This window comes from Heterocephalus glaber, unplaced genomic scaffold (genome assembly GCF_053883595.1).
Source record: "Heterocephalus glaber isolate CG9 unplaced genomic scaffold, H.glaber_assembly_v1.0 deba00001773, whole genome shotgun sequence".
NCBI lineage: Eukaryota > Metazoa > Chordata > Mammalia > Rodentia > Bathyergidae > Heterocephalus > Heterocephalus glaber.
The window spans coordinates 11,399,258-11,417,207 of record NW_028258463.1 but is presented as its reverse complement, the minus strand read 5'-3'; the positions used below and the strand labels follow the sequence as shown (position 1 = coordinate 11,417,207).

The 17,950-nt window shown below is 61.9% G+C and overlaps 2 protein-coding genes across 7 annotated transcripts; both read right to left on the bottom strand.

Moving 5' to 3' along the window:
• Positions 1–291: 291 nt before the first annotated feature.
• Positions 292–12,132, bottom strand: Wnk4 (WNK lysine deficient protein kinase 4). Of its 6 annotated transcripts, XM_013077688.3 has the most exons (18): positions 11,043–12,132; positions 9,734–9,906; positions 8,837–9,057; positions 8,444–8,601; positions 7,841–7,929; positions 7,560–7,779; positions 6,570–6,819; positions 6,250–6,371; positions 6,049–6,107; positions 5,839–5,956; positions 5,508–5,624; positions 3,121–3,261; positions 2,420–2,462; positions 1,674–2,330; positions 1,172–1,577; positions 896–1,095; positions 699–796; positions 292–613 (listed from the first exon to the last, which is right to left on the bottom strand). In XM_013077688.3, the coding sequence occupies exons 1-18, from the start codon at positions 11,637–11,639 to the stop codon at positions 611–613; spliced, it is 3,672 nt and encodes a 1,223-aa protein (XP_012933142.2). In that variant the 5' UTR covers positions 11,640–12,132; the 3' UTR covers positions 292–610. The 6 variants fall into 6 exon arrangements, with proteins under 6 accessions (XP_012933142.2, XP_012933139.2, XP_012933140.2 ...); XM_013077685.3 differs by having other exon boundaries at positions 1,172–2,330; XM_013077686.3 differs by having other exon boundaries at positions 729–796; positions 1,172–2,330.
• Positions 12,133–12,273: 141 nt separating this feature from the next.
• Vps25 (vacuolar protein sorting 25 homolog) lies at positions 12,274–16,433 on the bottom strand. Its single transcript, XM_004859310.4, has 6 exons — positions 16,327–16,433; positions 15,996–16,141; positions 15,332–15,385; positions 14,885–14,973; positions 14,055–14,130; positions 12,274–12,827 (listed from the first exon to the last, which is right to left on the bottom strand). The coding sequence occupies exons 1-6, from the start codon at positions 16,377–16,379 to the stop codon at positions 12,715–12,717; spliced, it is 531 nt and encodes a 176-aa protein (XP_004859367.1). The 5' UTR covers positions 16,380–16,433; the 3' UTR covers positions 12,274–12,714.
• Between the last annotated feature and the right edge of the window lie 1,517 nt (positions 16,434–17,950).

Genomic DNA, 17,950 nt, shown 5'->3' with positions numbered 1-17,950 from the left:
TCACTGAGCCTGCAGTGTCCTCATGAGCTGCCAGTAGGAAGCTGGACAGCTGGGCAGCTTTCACCCATGCCCCTTGTTTTGCTTTTGTTTATTTAAAAGATCTCACCATTTAGTCCAGGCTGGCCTTGAACTTGTGGCAATCCTCCTGCTTCAGCCTCCCAAGTGCTGGGATCACAGGTGTGCGCCATGATGCCTGGCCCACCCATGACCCTTGTGAGAGGAGAGTCCCTCCTACATCCTCCCTTGCTTCACCCAGGACTGCCCCAGGTCCTAAGGCAGGACAGGAACAGATTCACAGTCCTTATCTCAGTATTTATTAGCTGCTGCTAATCTGGTGTCAGCTGGGAGTGAGCCCTCTAGAAGCCTCTGGGCTTGGGTGGGATGGTGTAGTGGTTGGCCCTTGGCCAGAGCCGGGGTGAAATGAAGATTGGGCTACAGACCTGCCACCTCCACGTGGCAGTCCCCATGTGTGTGACCCTCCACTCCACACCCCATGTCCCGAGTCCTGGGTCCATGCTGAGCTGAGCTGGTCAGAAAAGCATCCAATTCTGAGAGCACAGGCGCCATGGTGGGCCCTGTTGTGGGGGAGACGCTGGCTTCTGTTCTGAATTCACTGCAGGGGAAAGGGGCGCTGAAGAAGCCTCCCAGGTGGGCGGAAGGCAAAGCTGCTGGACGCCCCCTCCCTCGGCCACCCTCACCATCCTGCCAACATCCCCTGCGAACGTCACCCCCTTGCTTGCCCGCTGCTCCTGGGAGCCCGTGCTGCTGCCGCTCAGGGAGTTCCTGCGCATGACCCCTAGGAGCAGGACCGAGAGAGCCAGGTAAGGGACCACTGGTCCCTGACCACGGATGGGGCATCTGGAGAGAGACCGAGGCTGGGCAGCTGTGGCCTCACCAGGGCCCAGGGGCTCGGAGCGCTGCAGGCTGTTGCGGCGGGACGTGGGGAAGCTGCCCTTGGACAGGCGGCGCTGGCGGCTGGACAGCATGGCGGCCGGGGCCAGGATGCCCGGTGGCGGCTGCTTGCCCAGCCGGCTGTACAAGTCCTCAATCTCCTTCTTCTGGAGCACCTGGAGCGCCTCCACCTCGGACAGGTGCCTGAGGACACAGCGGGCATAAGCAGGCACCTGAACTCCGTGCCACTTGCGCTGCCTGCTCCATCCTCCCCACTCACTTCTGCCTCAGGCTCTGCAGCTCGGCCCAGAACTCCTCGTCCTCCCCGCTGCTCTCCGACTCCTCGCTGCTCAAGCACAGGCTGCTGTACGAGTAGTTCACCCATACCGGGCTGGGATGGGCCAGGGCTGGCGGGCTGTCCCCTGAGTGGGCTTCCATCCCCACATCCCCGTCCTCTGGCGCAGTCCCCAGGCCCTCGGCAGCGCGGTCGCTCTCAGCCAGAGCCTCCCTGGTCTCCAGCCTGCCCCCAGCACTGTCCTCGGTGTCTGAGCTTTCTGGGCTCAGCGGAGGGGTTGGCAGCTTGGGGGAACTGGGGAGAGCAGGGCTCGCTGGCTGCAGGGGAGGATGCTCCGCGGGCTCCTTGGGCGAGGTCACCTGGAAGCGCCCCACGAGCTGGGGCTTCCCCTCTGCGGGGAGACGCGGGGAGGAAGGAGGGGGACCCACAGGTGCACAGGGTGCTGGGGGCAGGGGCCGGGCAGGGCACGATGGGTCTGAGGCCTCACCTTCCGAGATGGGTGCCAGCCTGGCTTCTCCCAGGGTTGGCCATGTAGGACTCGGGGAGGCCTGTGAGGTGTGGCTGGGAGCGGAGGGAAGTGGCCTGGACTGGGCTCCCACCTCTTCGGGGCTCCTCACCTCACTCTCTGCCTCGGCCTTGGCCACATAGGGCAAAAGGTTCTCCTGGCCTCCAGGAGCAAGCAGAGGTGGAGGCAGCAGGCCAGGCTGAGGGCCAGGGGGTGCTGGAGGACACTGGGCGAGGAGCCCGGGGTTCGGGGAGAGCAGGGACTGAGCCACGGTCATCACAGCCAGAGAGAAGGCACTGGCCAGGGAAAGGAGTGGGGCTGCAGTGGCAGGGGAGGGACAGAGAGGGAGAGGAGGGGGGCTCAGAGGGCCCTGGGGGCTGCTGGGGAGAGAGCCCAGGGGAAGCAGAGCACGTGGGGCCTGGACTGCACTGGAGGGGGAGGGGGAGGGGGAGGGGACGGAGCAGGGAGAGCCGGGGAGCTGGGCAGAAGTGGGGGGGAACACACAGGGTCCGGCGAGACACGGGGGAGAAGCCACGGGGAAGACGGGGGCTGCCGGGGACGAGGGCGTGCCGGGCGGGGGCGGCGAGGTGGAGAAGGCAGCCCAGCTCTGCTGTCCTGGGCTGGTGCTGCTCTGGAGCTCTGCAGGGAGCAGCGTGAGGTTGCAGTCCCGCCATCCCTTCCCAGAGGGCCCCGAGGGTGGGCCGGATGGAGACGGGACTGGTACACACCTCGGGGCAGGTCCTGGAGGGCAGGCAGGGGAGTCAGCTGCTCCTGAGGGAGACAAGGGCCACAGTCACCATGGGGAAGCCTGGGACCCAGCTCCCAGGCCGGGCGCTTCTGGGATTCGGAAAGTGCAGGTGCCCCAGGTGCCGGACTCAGGCTAAAGAGCAGGGCTTTGCAAATTACTCCAGCGGCGCTGAGAAAATATGCATCTGTTTCTGTATGTAACACGCACACAGTGGGGAGGAAGACAAAGCTAATGTTGGAAAACTCTTAGCAACGGGCGAATCCGGGCAAAGCGACCCAGGAGTTCTCTGTGCAGTTCTTACAACTTCCACCCCCACGTCTGAAATTATTTCAAGATAATAGAGCTATTTGGGGGGGCTGTCTTGTTTTATTCCATTGAGGCAGGGTCTTGCTATGTAGCTCAGGCTGGCCTTGCACTCACTATGAAGCCCAGGCTGGCTTTGAACTCACAGATCCACCTGCCTCATCCTCCCAAGTGCTGGGATTACAGGCGTTCCCCTCCATGCCTAGCTGATAATAGTTTTTTTTAAAAAGTTTTCATTCAACGGGTGTTTCTAGAACAAGAGTCCACAGCTTTTATCACACTCTCTCTCAAGTGGGGTGAGAGCCTCTGTCTTCCAGTCCCAGAGCAGAAGACCTGAAGGGACAGGGCCACTCGCAGAGGGCCCCAGAGGGGCCTGACCTGGGGGCCCGGGGCGTCTTCAGTAGCCTCGGCGGGGCGGCCAGAGTCCCTCTTGAGCAGCATCTCCACCCGCTGGATGACCTCCCGGATGCGCCGCAGGAAGCCCTCGTGCTCGGCGGGCAGGATGAACTCGTTGTACACCTGGGGGGTGGGCGGGCGGGCACTCGGTCATCTCACTGGTCCTGCTGTGGGCCAGGCCCAGGGCAGCGTGGGTGGGGACAGGGGCAGTTGGAAGGAAAGCCAGTCACGGGACATGTCCTGAACGCACCAGTGCCTGGCACGAGCGTCACATTCACCACCAACAGCTTTCTGGGGTCTCACGCGCACCTCGTGTCAGGGAGAAGATAACCAGTGTCAAACAGATAATGTTCGGGGGCCCTGGGCACAGGGCTGGAACCCAGGTCTGCCGAAAGCCAGGTGCTGTCCCTTGGTGCTGTGGACACGATCCCTGCCCGCAGCGGGTCTCTGACGTGTACACAGAGGGCCCGTCTGTACAGGCGGTAGGCAGAAACAAGGCCATGAGTGGTGAATGCCACATTCCACTCCACGGGCACTGAGTGCCTGCTGCCTGCCACACAGGGGACAGAAACCCTGCTGGGGGGGGCCCTGTTATGGAGACAGCAGCTCGGCCTGGAGATCTGTTCACAACAACGTGGATACAGTGAGCACCGCTGCGCTGTACACTTTAAAAAGGTTACAGTGGTAAAAACTGATGTATGTGGTTTTCATTTATCACAATCAAAACAAAAAGGCTAGCCCAGGTCACACAACCCCAGGGACAGCAACCCTGGGACGGCGCTGCAGCCTCTGGGCCTGGACCTGAGTCCTTTGGGGTGCCCTCTACCTTATCAGTCAGAACATTGCCAAACAAGAATTAGCACCTAGGAGGCGCTGGCTTCAGAGGAGATAAGAAACTTGCCCAAGGGCTGGGGGTGCGCTCAGGGGTGCTGTGCCGGCCTAGGATGCAGGAGGCCCTGGGCTCAGCCCCAGCTCCAAAGAAGGGCGGGAAAAGGAGGGAAGAAAGGAGGACAGGGAGGGAATGAACTCGTTCAGCTCCCCTGAATTTCAGCCCTGAACCCTGCACGCCTGGCCTTTGCACCCTGCTCACCAGGGAGAAAGGAGACCGGTAGGGCAGAGAAGACACCGACAGCTTAGAGCAAGGACCTGGGGGGCCTCGGTTCCTCATTTGTCCTCCCTCTAGAACCCCAAGGAACAACAAAAGATTTGGGGGTGAGAAGCCATAGCCGTGGAGTGCACTGGTCAGGAGGGAAGGCGTGAGCCCTGGGCTTGTTTGATGCCGGGCACCAGACCTCTGAGCACCCAGCCACCCAAACTCCAGGGTGGCCTGGCGGGAGGTGGCCTGGCGGGAGGTGGCCTGGCGGGAGGTGGCCTGGCGTCGGTCCCCTCCTCTCTCTCCATCGCCGGCAGGCCGCCTCCTCCGCCCCCACTACAGAGGGTCTCCACCAGCCCTCCTCACAGAGCTGGAGCGGGCCTGCCAGGATGCACCCTGCACCACCCCTACAACTCCTGCTGCTGTCTCCAGCTCTGCGTCCGATGGCCTAGCCTCCCCTCCCGCCTAGGACAGGGACAGGTGGCAGTGCCCTCTGGGCTTGGGCTCTGCAGGCCTGCTCTCTCCACCTCTCTCCAGCCCAACCCGAGGCCCATGGCTACCAAGGACCTTGCCTCGCTCCATCCTGCCTATCCACCTGCCTCCATCCCTGACCTCCCTCGGCCAGTGCCTGCTCCTCTTCGTTCCTCAAGTAGGAAGCTGCCCTCGACATCCCTCTCCCTGACTCCCTATCAGCTCAGCAAGTATTTATTCATCAGCACCCACTCCTGTGCTGCACTACGTCAGCAGCTCCCTGGGTTCCGAGCAGCTAGTTTTCCAGAGACAGCCCTGCCCGCCCCCCATAACCTGTCTTCTTCACCCGCACCCAGCTCTCGGGTCCCCACGGTGCAAAGATCTCCATAAAGCCCTTTCTCGCCACAGAACACTGTCCTCCTCTTCAGACCATTGCAGCCTGTGCCCCTCTGCCTGCCCACCCCTATGTCCCCCAGTGCTCCCCGGGGTCCCCTCCTGCGGTGACAGTGGCCTCCCTGACGTCCTTCCAGCCCGCGTGCCTGCTTGGGAAGCCTCTTCCGGGCTGCGCCTCCAGCGGGGCACCCCCTCTCCCCTGCCCCACCTGGGCAGGTCCTGCCCGGTCCCCGCTGTCCCACCCACCCTGCTGACAGCCAGTGTCACTCTCCTAGCCTGTGCTGAGATGTCTCGGCTGGGGACAAGGACGGAGGCAGAGGCGTCCTGCGGCTGCAGGCTGAGTGCTGCCGGGTCGGGGCATTTCAGCACAGCTGGGCACTGCGAGAGCCCAGCCCCTGTTCTCGCCCCTCACCATGGCAGCCGCGATCTCTTCCGGGCTGTCCCCGTCCAGATCGAACCGGAAGGTCACCATCTTGCTGTTGTGGGTCTGCAGCTGGCACTCGACCACTCTGTCATTCTGGTCTGAGACCTTCAGATTCCAAGTCGGCGAGGGGGAGGTCAATGCCTGTGTCCTGGCCACCGTCACGGGAGCCACCCCACACCAGCCAAGCAGACTCCGCCCCTAGAGTCTGGCCCTGCGAGTGGACTGGCTGCCCACGGGTGCCAGTCACACCCTGACCCCTCTTTTCCGCTCCCCCGACCCCCACAGCTGCCCATTCCCCAGCCCCTGCAACCCTCCGCACACTCATGACCCGCAGCCGGGACCGGGGTCTGCGCCGGGGAGTCTTCCCTGGGGGTCTCCGCATCTGCCCCATGCCCTCGCCCAGGTCGCTGAGGCCTGACGCTGCCTCTGAGGCACAGCTGCCAAAGGGAAAGGACACGGGTGTCTGAGGGGACCCAGGACCCCAGAGCTCCCTACTCTGCCTCCCACCCTGACTCACATCAGAGCATACCTGTCCCCTGGGGAAAAGTCACTGCCGGGGCCGGAACGTGGGATGGACACAGCAAAAGCCTGAAAGAGGAGATGGGTCTGTGAGGCCAGGGCCACTGGGGACCAGGGAGGTAGCACTGAGGTGCTGGAGGACACCACGGGGAGGGTGTGCAGAGCGGGGGACCCCCAGGGACGGGGCCTGCACACCATGACCCCCACTCACTGGAGGCAGATGGAGCCAGGGCTCGGCAGGGCTGGAGGGCACCTCCCCAGGGGGCGCAAGGGCACAGTCTGAGGCGTCCAGGAAGCCAGAGGAGCTGAGGTAGCCGTCAGTCTCGCAGTCCGCTGGTGGGGGCCAGGGGTCAAACAAAAAGCAAAGGGGGGTGGCAGGGGAGGGGGCCTGGCTGGGCCAGGAGGGAGCTGTGGGGGGCAGGGGTCTCCCAAGCCGGAAGGTGGCTTAGGTGGCGGTGTCACCGGCTGGACTTCAGGGAGTGGGGAGCAGGTGCCAGGGCTCTGGGACCGAGGCCCAGGCCAGGGACTTACAGGTGGTGGACGAGCAGCTGGCGTGGCGGAACAGGAAAGCCTGGTGCTGGTCGGCCTCCGGCTCCTCGGGCTCAGGGGCACCTGGAGCCACGGGGACAGTCAGTGGCAGGGGTCCCGGCTCGGGTGGCAGGGCCTCCAGCTCCCTAGCTTTCTGCAGCTTCTCACGCTTGCGCTGGATGGCGGAGACCCGCTCTCGCACTGCCCGGGCCACCGGCTGGTAATCAGCCTCGCAGACCAAGCCCAGGGCCACCTGGGTGGGGGTGAGAACACAGCTTGGGGCCACGGTGACACCTCACAGGGGCCGCCAGAGCGCGCAGGGGGGCCATCAGCGGACCCAGCCATTCCCCGGGTGACAGTGAGAGGTGTCTGGTCGCCCTCGGCACCCCCACTTCTCTGGAGGACCCCTACTTCCGCCTTTCCCCCACCAGGCCCCCTAGCTGGCCCCCACACCCCCGCCCCTTCTTCTAGGTCCACATCAGTGTCACCCTCCCGCCAGCATCCATTCTAGTCCTCGCTCATTGCAGTTTGAGCTCTGCTGGGTGAGGAGAAGAGCTGCAGCAGGGTGATCTGACTTAAAATCTTCACTCTAAACACAGTCTGGCAGGGCACAGTGGCACAAGCCTGGGGTCCCAGCACTCAGGAGGCTGAGACAGGACAACTGCTGCCAGTTGGAGGCCAGCCTGGGCTACACAGTGAGTTCAAGGCCGCCCTGAACTAAGTAGTGAGACTCTGTCTCAAAAAACCAGAAACAAAACCCAAGACCCACTGTAACCAAAGACCCATGTTTCATTTTGAGCCTTGAGGAGCAGCCTTCCTGGAGTAGATGGTTCTGAGCACGGAGGAAGGAGAGCAAAAGAACAAGAAGGGAAGAAAGGAAGCACGGGGAATCAGTGCACCTGGGAAGGGCAGCACAGGATGCACTGGCCTGAGGAGGAGCCAGGACACGGGGTGGGTGCAGCGAGGGCCTCCAGGGCACCCCTCTGTGCTCACCATCTCCTGGGCCACCTCCTCTGCCACGTCCCGGCCCAGCTGGAACAAGAACTCGATGGCCTGCTTGTCCCGAGGGCGCCCGCCTCCTCGCCGAGCATCCTCCATGCGCAGCCAGAGCTTCAGGTCTGGCTTCTGGCCGTCATCCTCCTCTGCCAGCTCCACGTGCACACCGCGCTCCTCGCGGAAGAAGGCGTGGGCCAGCAGGTCCTGGATGGTGAACCTGGGGGCACAGGGGTGAGCGCGGCCCCTCACCCTGCCCCTCCCGCCTCAGCCCTGCCCACCTCTGGTTCTTGTCCGTGCGGATGCAGCCTTCGATGATCCCCTTCACCTCCGGCATCTTCACCTTGTAGAAGCTGTTCGGCTTGGTGCCCTGCGGAGCAGTCAGGTGTGAGGCCTGTGGCCTGTGTCGGGTTCTGGCCGTGGTGCCCCACAGAGGCCAGGTGCCAGCGTGAACCCGAACAGGGCTCCTGCTGAGCGCTGCTCAGTTATGAAACATGGGGCAGGGCCTCTGCTGGCCACCTCGAGAGGTAACCAGAAGGGTCTGATGAGGAAGGATGCAAGTGTGTAAACCCTCGGGAGCCACGTACGTTATTCTAATGCGTGTATCCACACACACTTACTCAATACCCTTCAGTGCGCACCAGGGGACCTTTTCGGGGGGGGGCAGGGTCTCACTATGTAGCCCAGGCTGGCCTCAGACTCTGAGAAACCCTCCTGCCTCAGCCTCCCGAGTGTTGGAAGTACAGGCATGTGCTAATACGCCCACCACACCAGGGCATCTTTTCACCTGTCCTGTCTTTGGGGAGGGAAGTGGCACCAACCACAGGCCAGCTGGGGCAGGAAACCAAGAAAGCAGCTGACCCTGCTCCCAGCCCTGCCCTCACCGAAGTGACCTTGCGGTAGATCTGGGCCGCATTCTGGCACTCAGAGTACGGGTACTCGGAGGTGGCCATCTCCAGCATGCACATGCCAAACGCATACACGTCCACGGCTTCATCATATTTCTCCTCGTACATCTCGGGGGCCATGAATTCCGGGGTCCCTGTGGGGCACGCAGCAGGGCTCAGGCTGCTGTCCCTTCCTTCGGGTCCCGCCCCCCACCCGGGCACACAGGGGCCAGGAGGCCTGGGGCAACCCAGCGATGTCCACTGCCCAGAGTGCCTGTGGGTGCCACAGTCCCCCAGCCGCCCTAGGGTCCCTCACTCCACACGTGGGGAAAACCCAGGCTCTCCGGACACCGGGTGGCAGCATGGCGAGGGCCCTCCTAGAGGATGCACCTATGACGCTCTTGGCAAAGGAAGCGCGCTTGAGCGTGGCCAGGCCCAGGTCCCCGATTTTGACAGAGCCCGTGGGGCCAGTGATGAAGACATTGTCACACTTGAGATCCCGGTGCAGGATGGGGGGCACCCGGGAATGCAGGAAGTGAAGCCCCCGGAGGATCTGGCGGCTCCATCGCTGGAGGACCCTGGGCTTCATCTCCCGGAAGCGCCTCAGGTACCTGGGGGTGGGTGACACCAGGGTCGCTATGGGAAAGGACTGTCTCCCCACCCTGCCACTGGCTCTGCACCATGGCCCCTCGCCAGGCCTTCAGGAGAAACTGAGTCAGGGGTTACAGAATGGGCACTGGGGAACACAGGAAGGAATGAGTAATGGTCCTGAGTCAGGGCAGGGCTTCACAGAGGAAGTAACTTCTGCATCCTGGAGGAGGTGAAGTTCAAGGGTGAAAAGAGGACAGGACAGAGACTTTCGAGGCAGAGAGGATGCCATGCTCAGAGGCAGGGACACGGCAAGTGACAGGGCAAGGTGGAAGGAGCTACTGGCAACTGGGTTTGTCTGGAATTAGGCTGAAAAAACAGCAGGCTGGGTCTTTAGGACTTTGAGAGCAGATCAGCACTGTGGACTTTATTCCCAGGGTCCAGGAATCCTTGACAGGGTTCAGGAAGGAGTCACAGGTCGGATCTGTGACAGGGACGGCATCTGGGCTGCAGGAAAATCAGGTAGCAGAGGGTGGGCTGAGCCGGCCTAGGGGCTGCCACAGGGGTGGAAGCAGGAGGGACAAGGACCAGGCAGGGAAAGCCCAGTGGAGGGACCTGGAGACTGGCCCGGTGGGGACACGTGGGTGGTGGAAGTGGAGGGGAGCAGGGGCCCCGCCCCCCCCTGCCCCCAGAGCTCACGTCTTGAGCGTGCCCGAGGTCATGAGTTCGGTGACCAGCACGATGCAAACCTGGCCCCTCAGCACCGACTTCCAGGAATCGTAGAAGCGGACGATGTTGGGGTGCTGCAGCCCCTTGAGCATGTCCACCTCCTCAGAGAAGCGCTGCCGCTCCGCGCGGGACAGTTTCCGAGTCTGTGGGGTGGGGACAGGTCCTATCAAGCCTGGAGCCAAGGGGCGGGAGAGAGCAGCTTGTGGAGCTGCCCAGAGGGTGAGGACCAGAGCCTACAGGTGGGGTCCAGCGCTGGCATCTCTCTCCTGACAGCAGCAACAGACCTTGTTCCCCGGCTGGTCCCCTCAGGTCGCCCCAGGACACACCCATCCTGTGCGGCCGCGGACCCCCTGCTGGACACAAGCCCCGTTATGCAGCCCAGTCTGGGATTCCTCAGCTCAATAGCGCCTTTGTGGCCAGCCCGGTGGCCGTGGGGCTGGCAGGAGGTAGGCAGCCGACAGACCGCTGGCAGGGATCTGGGGCCTCTGAGGGGTTGGCCCCAGAAATTGGGAACTGCTGGATCAAGACAGAAAGCGAGGGCCTGGAGGAAGTGCAAGGCAAGATGGACACCAGGCAGAGCCCTCCTGGCGCCTCCACCCCCCGCACCTGGCCTGGAGCCTGGGCAAGGCACTGACACAAGCAAGGGGCCAGTTGGCGCCAGGGAAAAAGTGGCGGGCCCTCCCCCTGGCTCTGTCCCCCAGTGTGAATCTGGAGCTTCCGAGCACAGCTGGCTGGCTCCTTCCATCCACACCACAGTGGGAGCGATGTCTGTCAAGCAACATCCTGGGCTGGCGAAGGGCAAGCCCAGGTGGGCAGTGGGAGGAGAGGCCGGACTGGATTCGGCTTCCTGTGCCCTCCCCAAAGCTGTGAACGGGCCCAGCAGTCGGCCCACTCCAGACGCCCTAAACTCTCTGCAGTGGACAGGACCCGCGCCCCAGCCCCGGGGCCCGCGGAGCGAGAGGGGGCGCCACGCCAGGTCGCTGGAAAGTCTCAAAGAAAGAGGTGGAGAGCCGATGCAAGGCGGGAGACTGGGCCGGCCCGCAAGCCCTGCACTGGCTCCCGCCCAATCTCCAGTCCTATTCCACCTCAGGGATCTGTGTGGGTACTTCACAGTGAGTCCATGCCTGCCGAGAGGCCACCGCACCCCACCTGCCTCAGTTTCTCCTTCTGAGCCTGGCCGGTGTGTGTGGGGGTCTGGACATGTGGCAGGAAGGGCGCATCCTCCCGAGCTGCTGTCCCTGTCCCCTGCCCCCAGGGCCCTCCCGAGGCGCCGCCGCACCTGCAGCTCGCACCACGCCACCTCCACCGTGGTGTCGGTGTCCAGCCCCCGGTACACGGTCTTGAAGGAGCCGCGCCCGATCTCGATGTCAAACTTGAGGTACCGGCCATCCGGGGACGTCGCCACGGCCTGAGTCTCCGTGTCCTCCTTCTCCTCCAGCTCCCGCCGTCGCTCCCGGACCACGCCGTCGGGCACCCGCGGTGGCTCCCCGTGCCCCGGTCCTCCGGGGGTCCCAGCGAGCTCGGGGCGCGCGGAATCCACGGGCGGTGCTGGGGTGGCCCTGGGCCACGCGCCCTCGGGGGGCTCCCGGGAGCCGGGCGGCGGGCTGCGAGCGGGGCCGGGGTCCGCGAGGTCCGGGGATTCGAGGCCGGGCGCCGAGGGCTGCGACCAGAGGTTCAGCAGCCCCAGGTCCACGGAGCTGCGGCGGCCGGGGCGCGAGGCGCGCGGCCGGGCCTCAGCCCGGCCGGAGAAGCGGCGCACACGGCGGGCAGGGGGCCCAGAGCGGGGCGGCCCTGAGGCCCCGAGGGGCCGCAAGCCCAGGTCGGCCTCGTTCTGGGACATGGGGTCCGCGGGCTCTTTGGCCCGGGGCGCCAACATCGGAGCCGCCGAGCGCTTTGAGCCAGGCGTCCCGAGGAGCGCGGCGGGAGGGACGGCCGATGAGTGCGCATTGCCCGGCAGAGCGTGTGGCCCCGCCCCGGCCCCGCCCCCCACCGCACGGACCTTGAGTGTCTCCGGGCGGGGGGGGGGGTGCCGCGGCCTGCGCGCCCCATATAAGACCGGCTCCCCTGACCTGTGGCCCGGAGCGGCCTCAGGCAGACACGAAGGTCAGCGGAAAGCTCTGCTTCTGGCCTCTCCGCCTCCCCGGTCGGCACAAGAACGGGTGTGCGCAGCCCCGGACGAGTCCTCCCCAACCCAGAGCCCGCCTAGCCCGCAGCCAGGCTGCTTCTTCACTGTAGGCACCTCTTCTTTCCTCCTGTTTGCCAAAGTCCCCAGTAAACCGAAGTCCACATCCGGTTTACCCCCATGTCGCCCTGGCCACAACCACCCTCCCCAGACCAGAAGGGTTGCAGAGGGGGCTCATGCGGGCCGCCTGCCCCCAGCCGTGTCCCATCAGCCCTCCCCACACAGCCCACCCCCAGGCCTGCTCCAACCGGCCTGGCCCGGCCCTCGGCTCACTCGGGTGGAACCGGGCAGCCTCCCCGGCTCAGGCAGTAACAGCACAGCAAGCAGCGGGAGTTGAGATTTTAGTAGCGTAGATCAGCGGTGCCCGCCTCACTGCCCACCCTGTGGGGGCCGCGCTCTTCACGTCGCCGGGAAGGCGCCGGCACCCAGGGCTCCCCAGCCCTTGGAGGCCCCGGCACCAGCCTGAGAAGGGCAGGGAGGGAGACGCGAGGCTGCGCAGGCGCCTGTGTGCCTGGACCCGAGCCACCCCGGTTCACAGACCTGGGCTCGGGCCGTGCGGGATGGAGGGAGGGCAAAAGCAGCGAGTCCCTTCGCCCTGCACCTTGGGCTCCCTGAACCCAAAGACAGACAAGTGGGTGGGGACACCCATCCCTGTGTCCCAGCCGCCGGCCTGGAGCCCTGAGGAGTCCGCTGCGGTCACAGATCTGGTCTGTGGGGACCCTGGAGCCCTGGGAACGCGGGAGGCGAGAGGTCAGGGAGGCAGGCTCTGCTAGAAGAACTTGACGCCTCGGCCGTCGCTGAGGGTGATTATCTCAGCCTTGTGCTCCTGCTGCAGGGCCTGCAGAGCCCGCAGGAGGGTCGCCTCGTCCAGCCCGTGGAACTCTGGACAGGAAGAGATGGGCAATGAGGGACACTTAGCTCTCCGAGCGACTGCAGAGAGCCACCACTGCCGTCTTCAGAGCTGAGACTCCCAAAGCCAGGGCGCGGGGAGACCGCCGGCACCATGGCAGCTGCCACCCCAGTTCTGGTGCTCCTCCTTAGGGGTATGGGGGGAAGGAGGCTGGGTCAGGCTTATTTCTCCCTCCTGGTGCTCCTGGAAATGCCACCCCCGCCTTTCCCCTCCCCCACTACTAAGGAGCTGGAGAAACACTTGGCCACACAGGAGGGACCCTGACGGCGCTCCATGACCCTGGCTGCACACTGGTGCAGGTCGGGAGGCGCCATCCTGACACCGAGTCCAGCCAGTACCCCACCAGGTGCTGGTGCATCCAGCACCAATCCCACACTCCAGAGCTGGACAGGACCGGGCTGAGAGCCAAGGGCCGGCCTAGGCTCTGGAGATGTGGCAGATACTGCAGGGGAGGGAGTGTGAGGCGGCAGGCAAGCCCTGGCAGGCTGGCTCTCCACACCCCCGCGGGCTCGGCTCCAGCGGGAGCTGGCATTCTGAGGAAGCCAGAGCGCTGGGCCAAGCTGAAGTCATGGGGTGACGGTGGGCACAGCAAGCAGAGGCCTGCAGGGCAGGGGGAACAGCCAACAGCTGGAGCCTCTGTTGGGGCAGCCGGGGCCTGGCAGGGAAGGAAGTGGCACCCCCAGGGGCCCCAGGAAAGCCTCAAACTTTTGGTGACTCTGGGGATCAGGACCAGAGAGAAACGAGCTAAGACAGTGTTTACCCTATGTGAAAATCAAAGCGGATACAAATCCTTGCCTGGTCCAAAACCAAAGTATTTAAATGGGCTGGGGGTGTTGGCCCAATCCCTTCAGCTGACGCCCACGAATCTTGAGCCCTCTATGAGAATAAGGGGTGAAAGAGAGCCTGAGTCAGCAAGGGAGCTGATTTCAGGTTTAATCCCCCACGCTGGCGCCTCAGCTGGCATCGACACAGCAATTCTCACCTTCTCATGGGTCACACGTACCCCTGAAGACCTGGCAGGCGGACCCCATCCCTAGGAAACTGCCCATACAAACCCGCAAACAAACTATGGAGTTCTCCAAATTCAGGCGGTTGATGCACTATTACAGGATGCAGGGATGCAGTGGCAGAGCAATGGGAGGCTGAGTATCAAGTTGACCAGGACTGAGGCCAGCACTGGAGGCAAGAAAGGGCATTACCTTCACCCTCTGTGTCCTCCCCACTGGTCAGTTCATACAGGGTGAACACGGAGTTGTTCTGGCCACTCCTGGAAACCTATGGGCACCGAAAATGAGGCCTGAATGAGGACCAAGTGTCTCCTGGGAGAAGGCAACCTCAGCAGCTCCACCTCTTTCATCCAGGATTGGTCCCTGTTTCCAAACCAGGGCTGTCACTTCTGCACTGGCCCCAAACCACAAACCCTACAGGTGCTATATTTGTGTGTGTGCACACACACTGGGAACCACTAGACCACAGGCCTTCACGTGTCTGAAGAGTGACCTTGCGTTCTGGTGGTTTCCCTGCTCAGGAATGGGTGGTGTCTGTTATATTTAGGTTGTTGATGCTTCCTCCTCTCCTCTTTCCCATGGGAATGTGTGGGGCTGGTGGGGGCTAAGAAAGAAGGGAGAGTATTCTGACCCCACACCCACACCAGCTCAGAATGTCTCGTTTATGGGACGGCCCCATGAAGGTGCACTGCAGAGCAGGGGCCCCAGCTGCTTTGGCCTTCCTTTCCCCATTTATCTCCTGTGGCCAGAGGCTTCGGCCAACAATCACACTCATGGTTCCCAGTGCCGCATTCTCTAAACATGGCCTCACTAGCCTCTGGCCTCCTACTGGAAAGGGAGGCTCACTGCAGTCAGAGAAATTGAGTCACTGAAGGGCAACTGCCTGGAAGGCCTACACTTGCTCTTTCTGCTGCTTCCCCATTTGGCCAAGTGTGGTCTGGGAACACCAGGTATCTGCTGGGCAGAGAGAAAAGTCCCCTTTGCCATGGGTCGTTGCTTAGTCCTTGGCCGCAGGGTCTCACCCACTGATAAATGAGTTTCCCCCATTCTTCTGGCCTCCGCCACATGATCAGGAAGCTAGACTTGTTCTTATCCAACCACTCGAGGTTCCCTGTAAAACAGAGACTTAGGAAATCATGCTCTAAAAAAAGGACAAAGAGGCAAATACCATGCTGGGTCAGAGTGGAAGAGACTCTGCTTTCAGCAGCAGACTCTATATTTATATTGATTTTGCTGTTACCATCTACAAGGCACCCATTCTCCCTACCCCACCTCTCATCAGGTTTAGGGGACAAGTAGAGCTGTCTCAATTTAAGGGGCAGGGCGAGGGCAGGAACCGAGCCATTTGCTGTACAGAACACTGGGCTTCAAGCCAGTGAGGAGAAAAAGTTATTCAAAAGACCTGTCCTAACCTGTCCTGGGGAAGCCCAAGTAGGAAGAAACATAAGGAATCGGGGAACTGAACTCACCTTTCTTCCTCAGTTCCTCTAACACAATCTGGATGGATTCCACAGGAAGCTTCCCTGGTTGAAGGTTAAGGGAATGGCATACATGGGAATTCGGTTGGATAAAAATTCTCAGCCAGTCCTGTGCTGAGAACCACCTGCCCTCACAAACACACGCACGCATGCATACAATTTCTGAACAAGATAGCATTAGCATTTCCTTGATATTGGGGGTGGGGGCTCTTCCAATGAGAAGGAAGAACTTTTCAAGATGAAAGCTACTACCATTGCTCATCCTCTCTCTTTTGGCCTTCTGCAAGCCTTTCTCCATAGATGTTGTGGGAATGCATCAGGCACCAAACATAGATGACCCTCACTTCCCCCAAGGAGTGGCATGGGCAGAGAAAACTACTGAAGGTCGCACGAGGTTTGAGCCTCACCCAGAGGACAGGAGATTCAAACAGCCAAAAGGGCTCCGGTTTAAAGCTCGGGACTCGGCTTCAGGGCACCGATTCTAAGAACCAACCACTCAACACTTCCCGGGACTAGAGGGTCTGAAGCCGCATCGGGGAGACAAATGGATGTCAGCTCTTCCCCGTGTCCAGTCCAACGGGAAGCTGACTGCCTGGGCTCGGGGCGGGAGGAGCGCAGCCCGGGCTCCGGGGGAGGGTGCAGCGCGGGAGGATACGCTGCAGCTTGACGTTGTTGAAGAGCGGACTCTCCTGCGCCTCCATCACCGTCATGCTCGACTGTTTGTGCAGGCGGCAGAAGGACAGGACCAGCGAGCACCAGGCGGCCAGCTGCTTCTGCCGTGTGTCCACGTTGGGCTGTAACCTGCGGGCGAGGGGAGAGGGGCGCGGGGTCGGCTCTCGCCCCGGGCGCGTCTGGGCAGAAGCGAGGGGGCGGAGGAGGTGGAGGCGGGGTCCTCTCCCCCTCCCCAAGTGAAGCATCGGGGCTGAGCCCAGGGCCCCGGCTATGGGAGGGAGGCACAGCGGGGCTTCCCGGGGTTGGAGCCTCACGTAAAGAAGGGCGGGAAACGATACTGCCACGGCCACTCGAAACTCATCGCCATCGTAGTTGCCCCGGAAACCCGGAAGCTCTGCAAGGGACTTCCGGTGCAACTTCAGCGCGTCCGGGCAGGAAGCGCGGCGCAAAGGTTCCGCCCCCCGCCCCCGCGGCCCCCCCCCCCCCGTGAGAAGCAGGGAGGCCGAGTCTCCGGCCCTTGTTCTACAGGGGTTTGCCCGGTGGACCAGAAAGAGGCCTGGGGAGGCTCCTGGTTCAACCCCAAAGAGGGTAATGAGTTTCCGAGAGCGGCGCAGTTAGAATGCAAGTAGATCAGGTCTCCTGGCAGGGCTTGGTGGCCCACGCCTAGGATGCCAGGACTTGGGAGGCTGAGGCAGGAGGATTGCAGTGAGTTTGAGGCCAGTCTAAGCTACCATCATTTTTTTTCTTAATTTTTAATTTTTTAAAATTTTTATTTATTTATTTTTTTGATACCGGGGATCAAACTCGGGACCTTGCGCTTGAGAGGCAGGCGGCGGAACCATTGAGCTACATCCCCGGCCCTACCCCATCATTCTCGCCACCTTCCCAAGCAGTTCTGGAAGTCCTCCCTCATGATTGTCCATAGTTGTGTTGTCATGGCTGCTTCTTTATTCATATAGATTCAAAACACTACCTTTCATGGTCATTTTGATTTTGGGGAAGAGCCAGAAGTTACATGGTACCCAATCCAGGAAATAAGGTGAACGGGGCCACAGCGAGATGTTTTCAAGAGCTGCCTTTCTCTGGGATGGCGCTCAGGAACTGCACTGACAGAATGTTGATCGTACCGCACAGACTCTGCTGGAAGGGATGTCCAGCACTGCGCCAAAAAGAGGCAAGAATGGTGGGCAAGCGTGCCAACACGTGAGACTCGCTCGTCTCACAGGTGAGTGCTCCCCAGGAGTCCAACCTCAGCCTTCTCCTTTCGGCTGCACCTTCGGACAGTGCTCTCACTCCTCTCATGGGTTCATATTCCAGTTCTGTGCAGAAGGTTCCCAAGCCTCGACTTCAGATCCAGCCTCGTCCCCCTCTGTGACCCTCACATCCAGGTCTCTGGAATCCAAGGGCCCCTGCCACTGCTAGCTCACGTTGTGGGTCCTTCTCCTCAGGACCATCCCTCCTCCCTGGGGCCCTTTTCTGTCACTGCTGCCATCTTCTTTCTAGTAACCTAGGTTCGAAGTCTGAGTCACCCACCACTAACTTTTCTCCTTCATTGCCTTAAATCCAAGTCCTGCTGATTCTCTTCCCTGTCTTTAATCAAACCCCCTGCATGTAATTCTTTTCCACTTCCCCATCACCAGTTCACCTTCCCAAGCCTGGACTCCTGTAATAACTTCCTGGTTCATCACCCTTTCTACTCTCGCGGGTAGGGGCATGGCTGTGGCTCTCTCATCACTCCTTCCAGGGTTTGTGTTTCCTTGGACACATGACAACTTCCCCACCAGTTGAAACGCTTGGAGGGCGGAACCCAGGAGTCTGTCTTTGCAGCACAATATACACATAAGGTCTTACACCAGCAGGCCCCTGATGTATAATAGTAAAATGCATGAAGGCAATACCAAGGAGTAGCTACAACTCGGAAAAGGCAGATGTATTCAT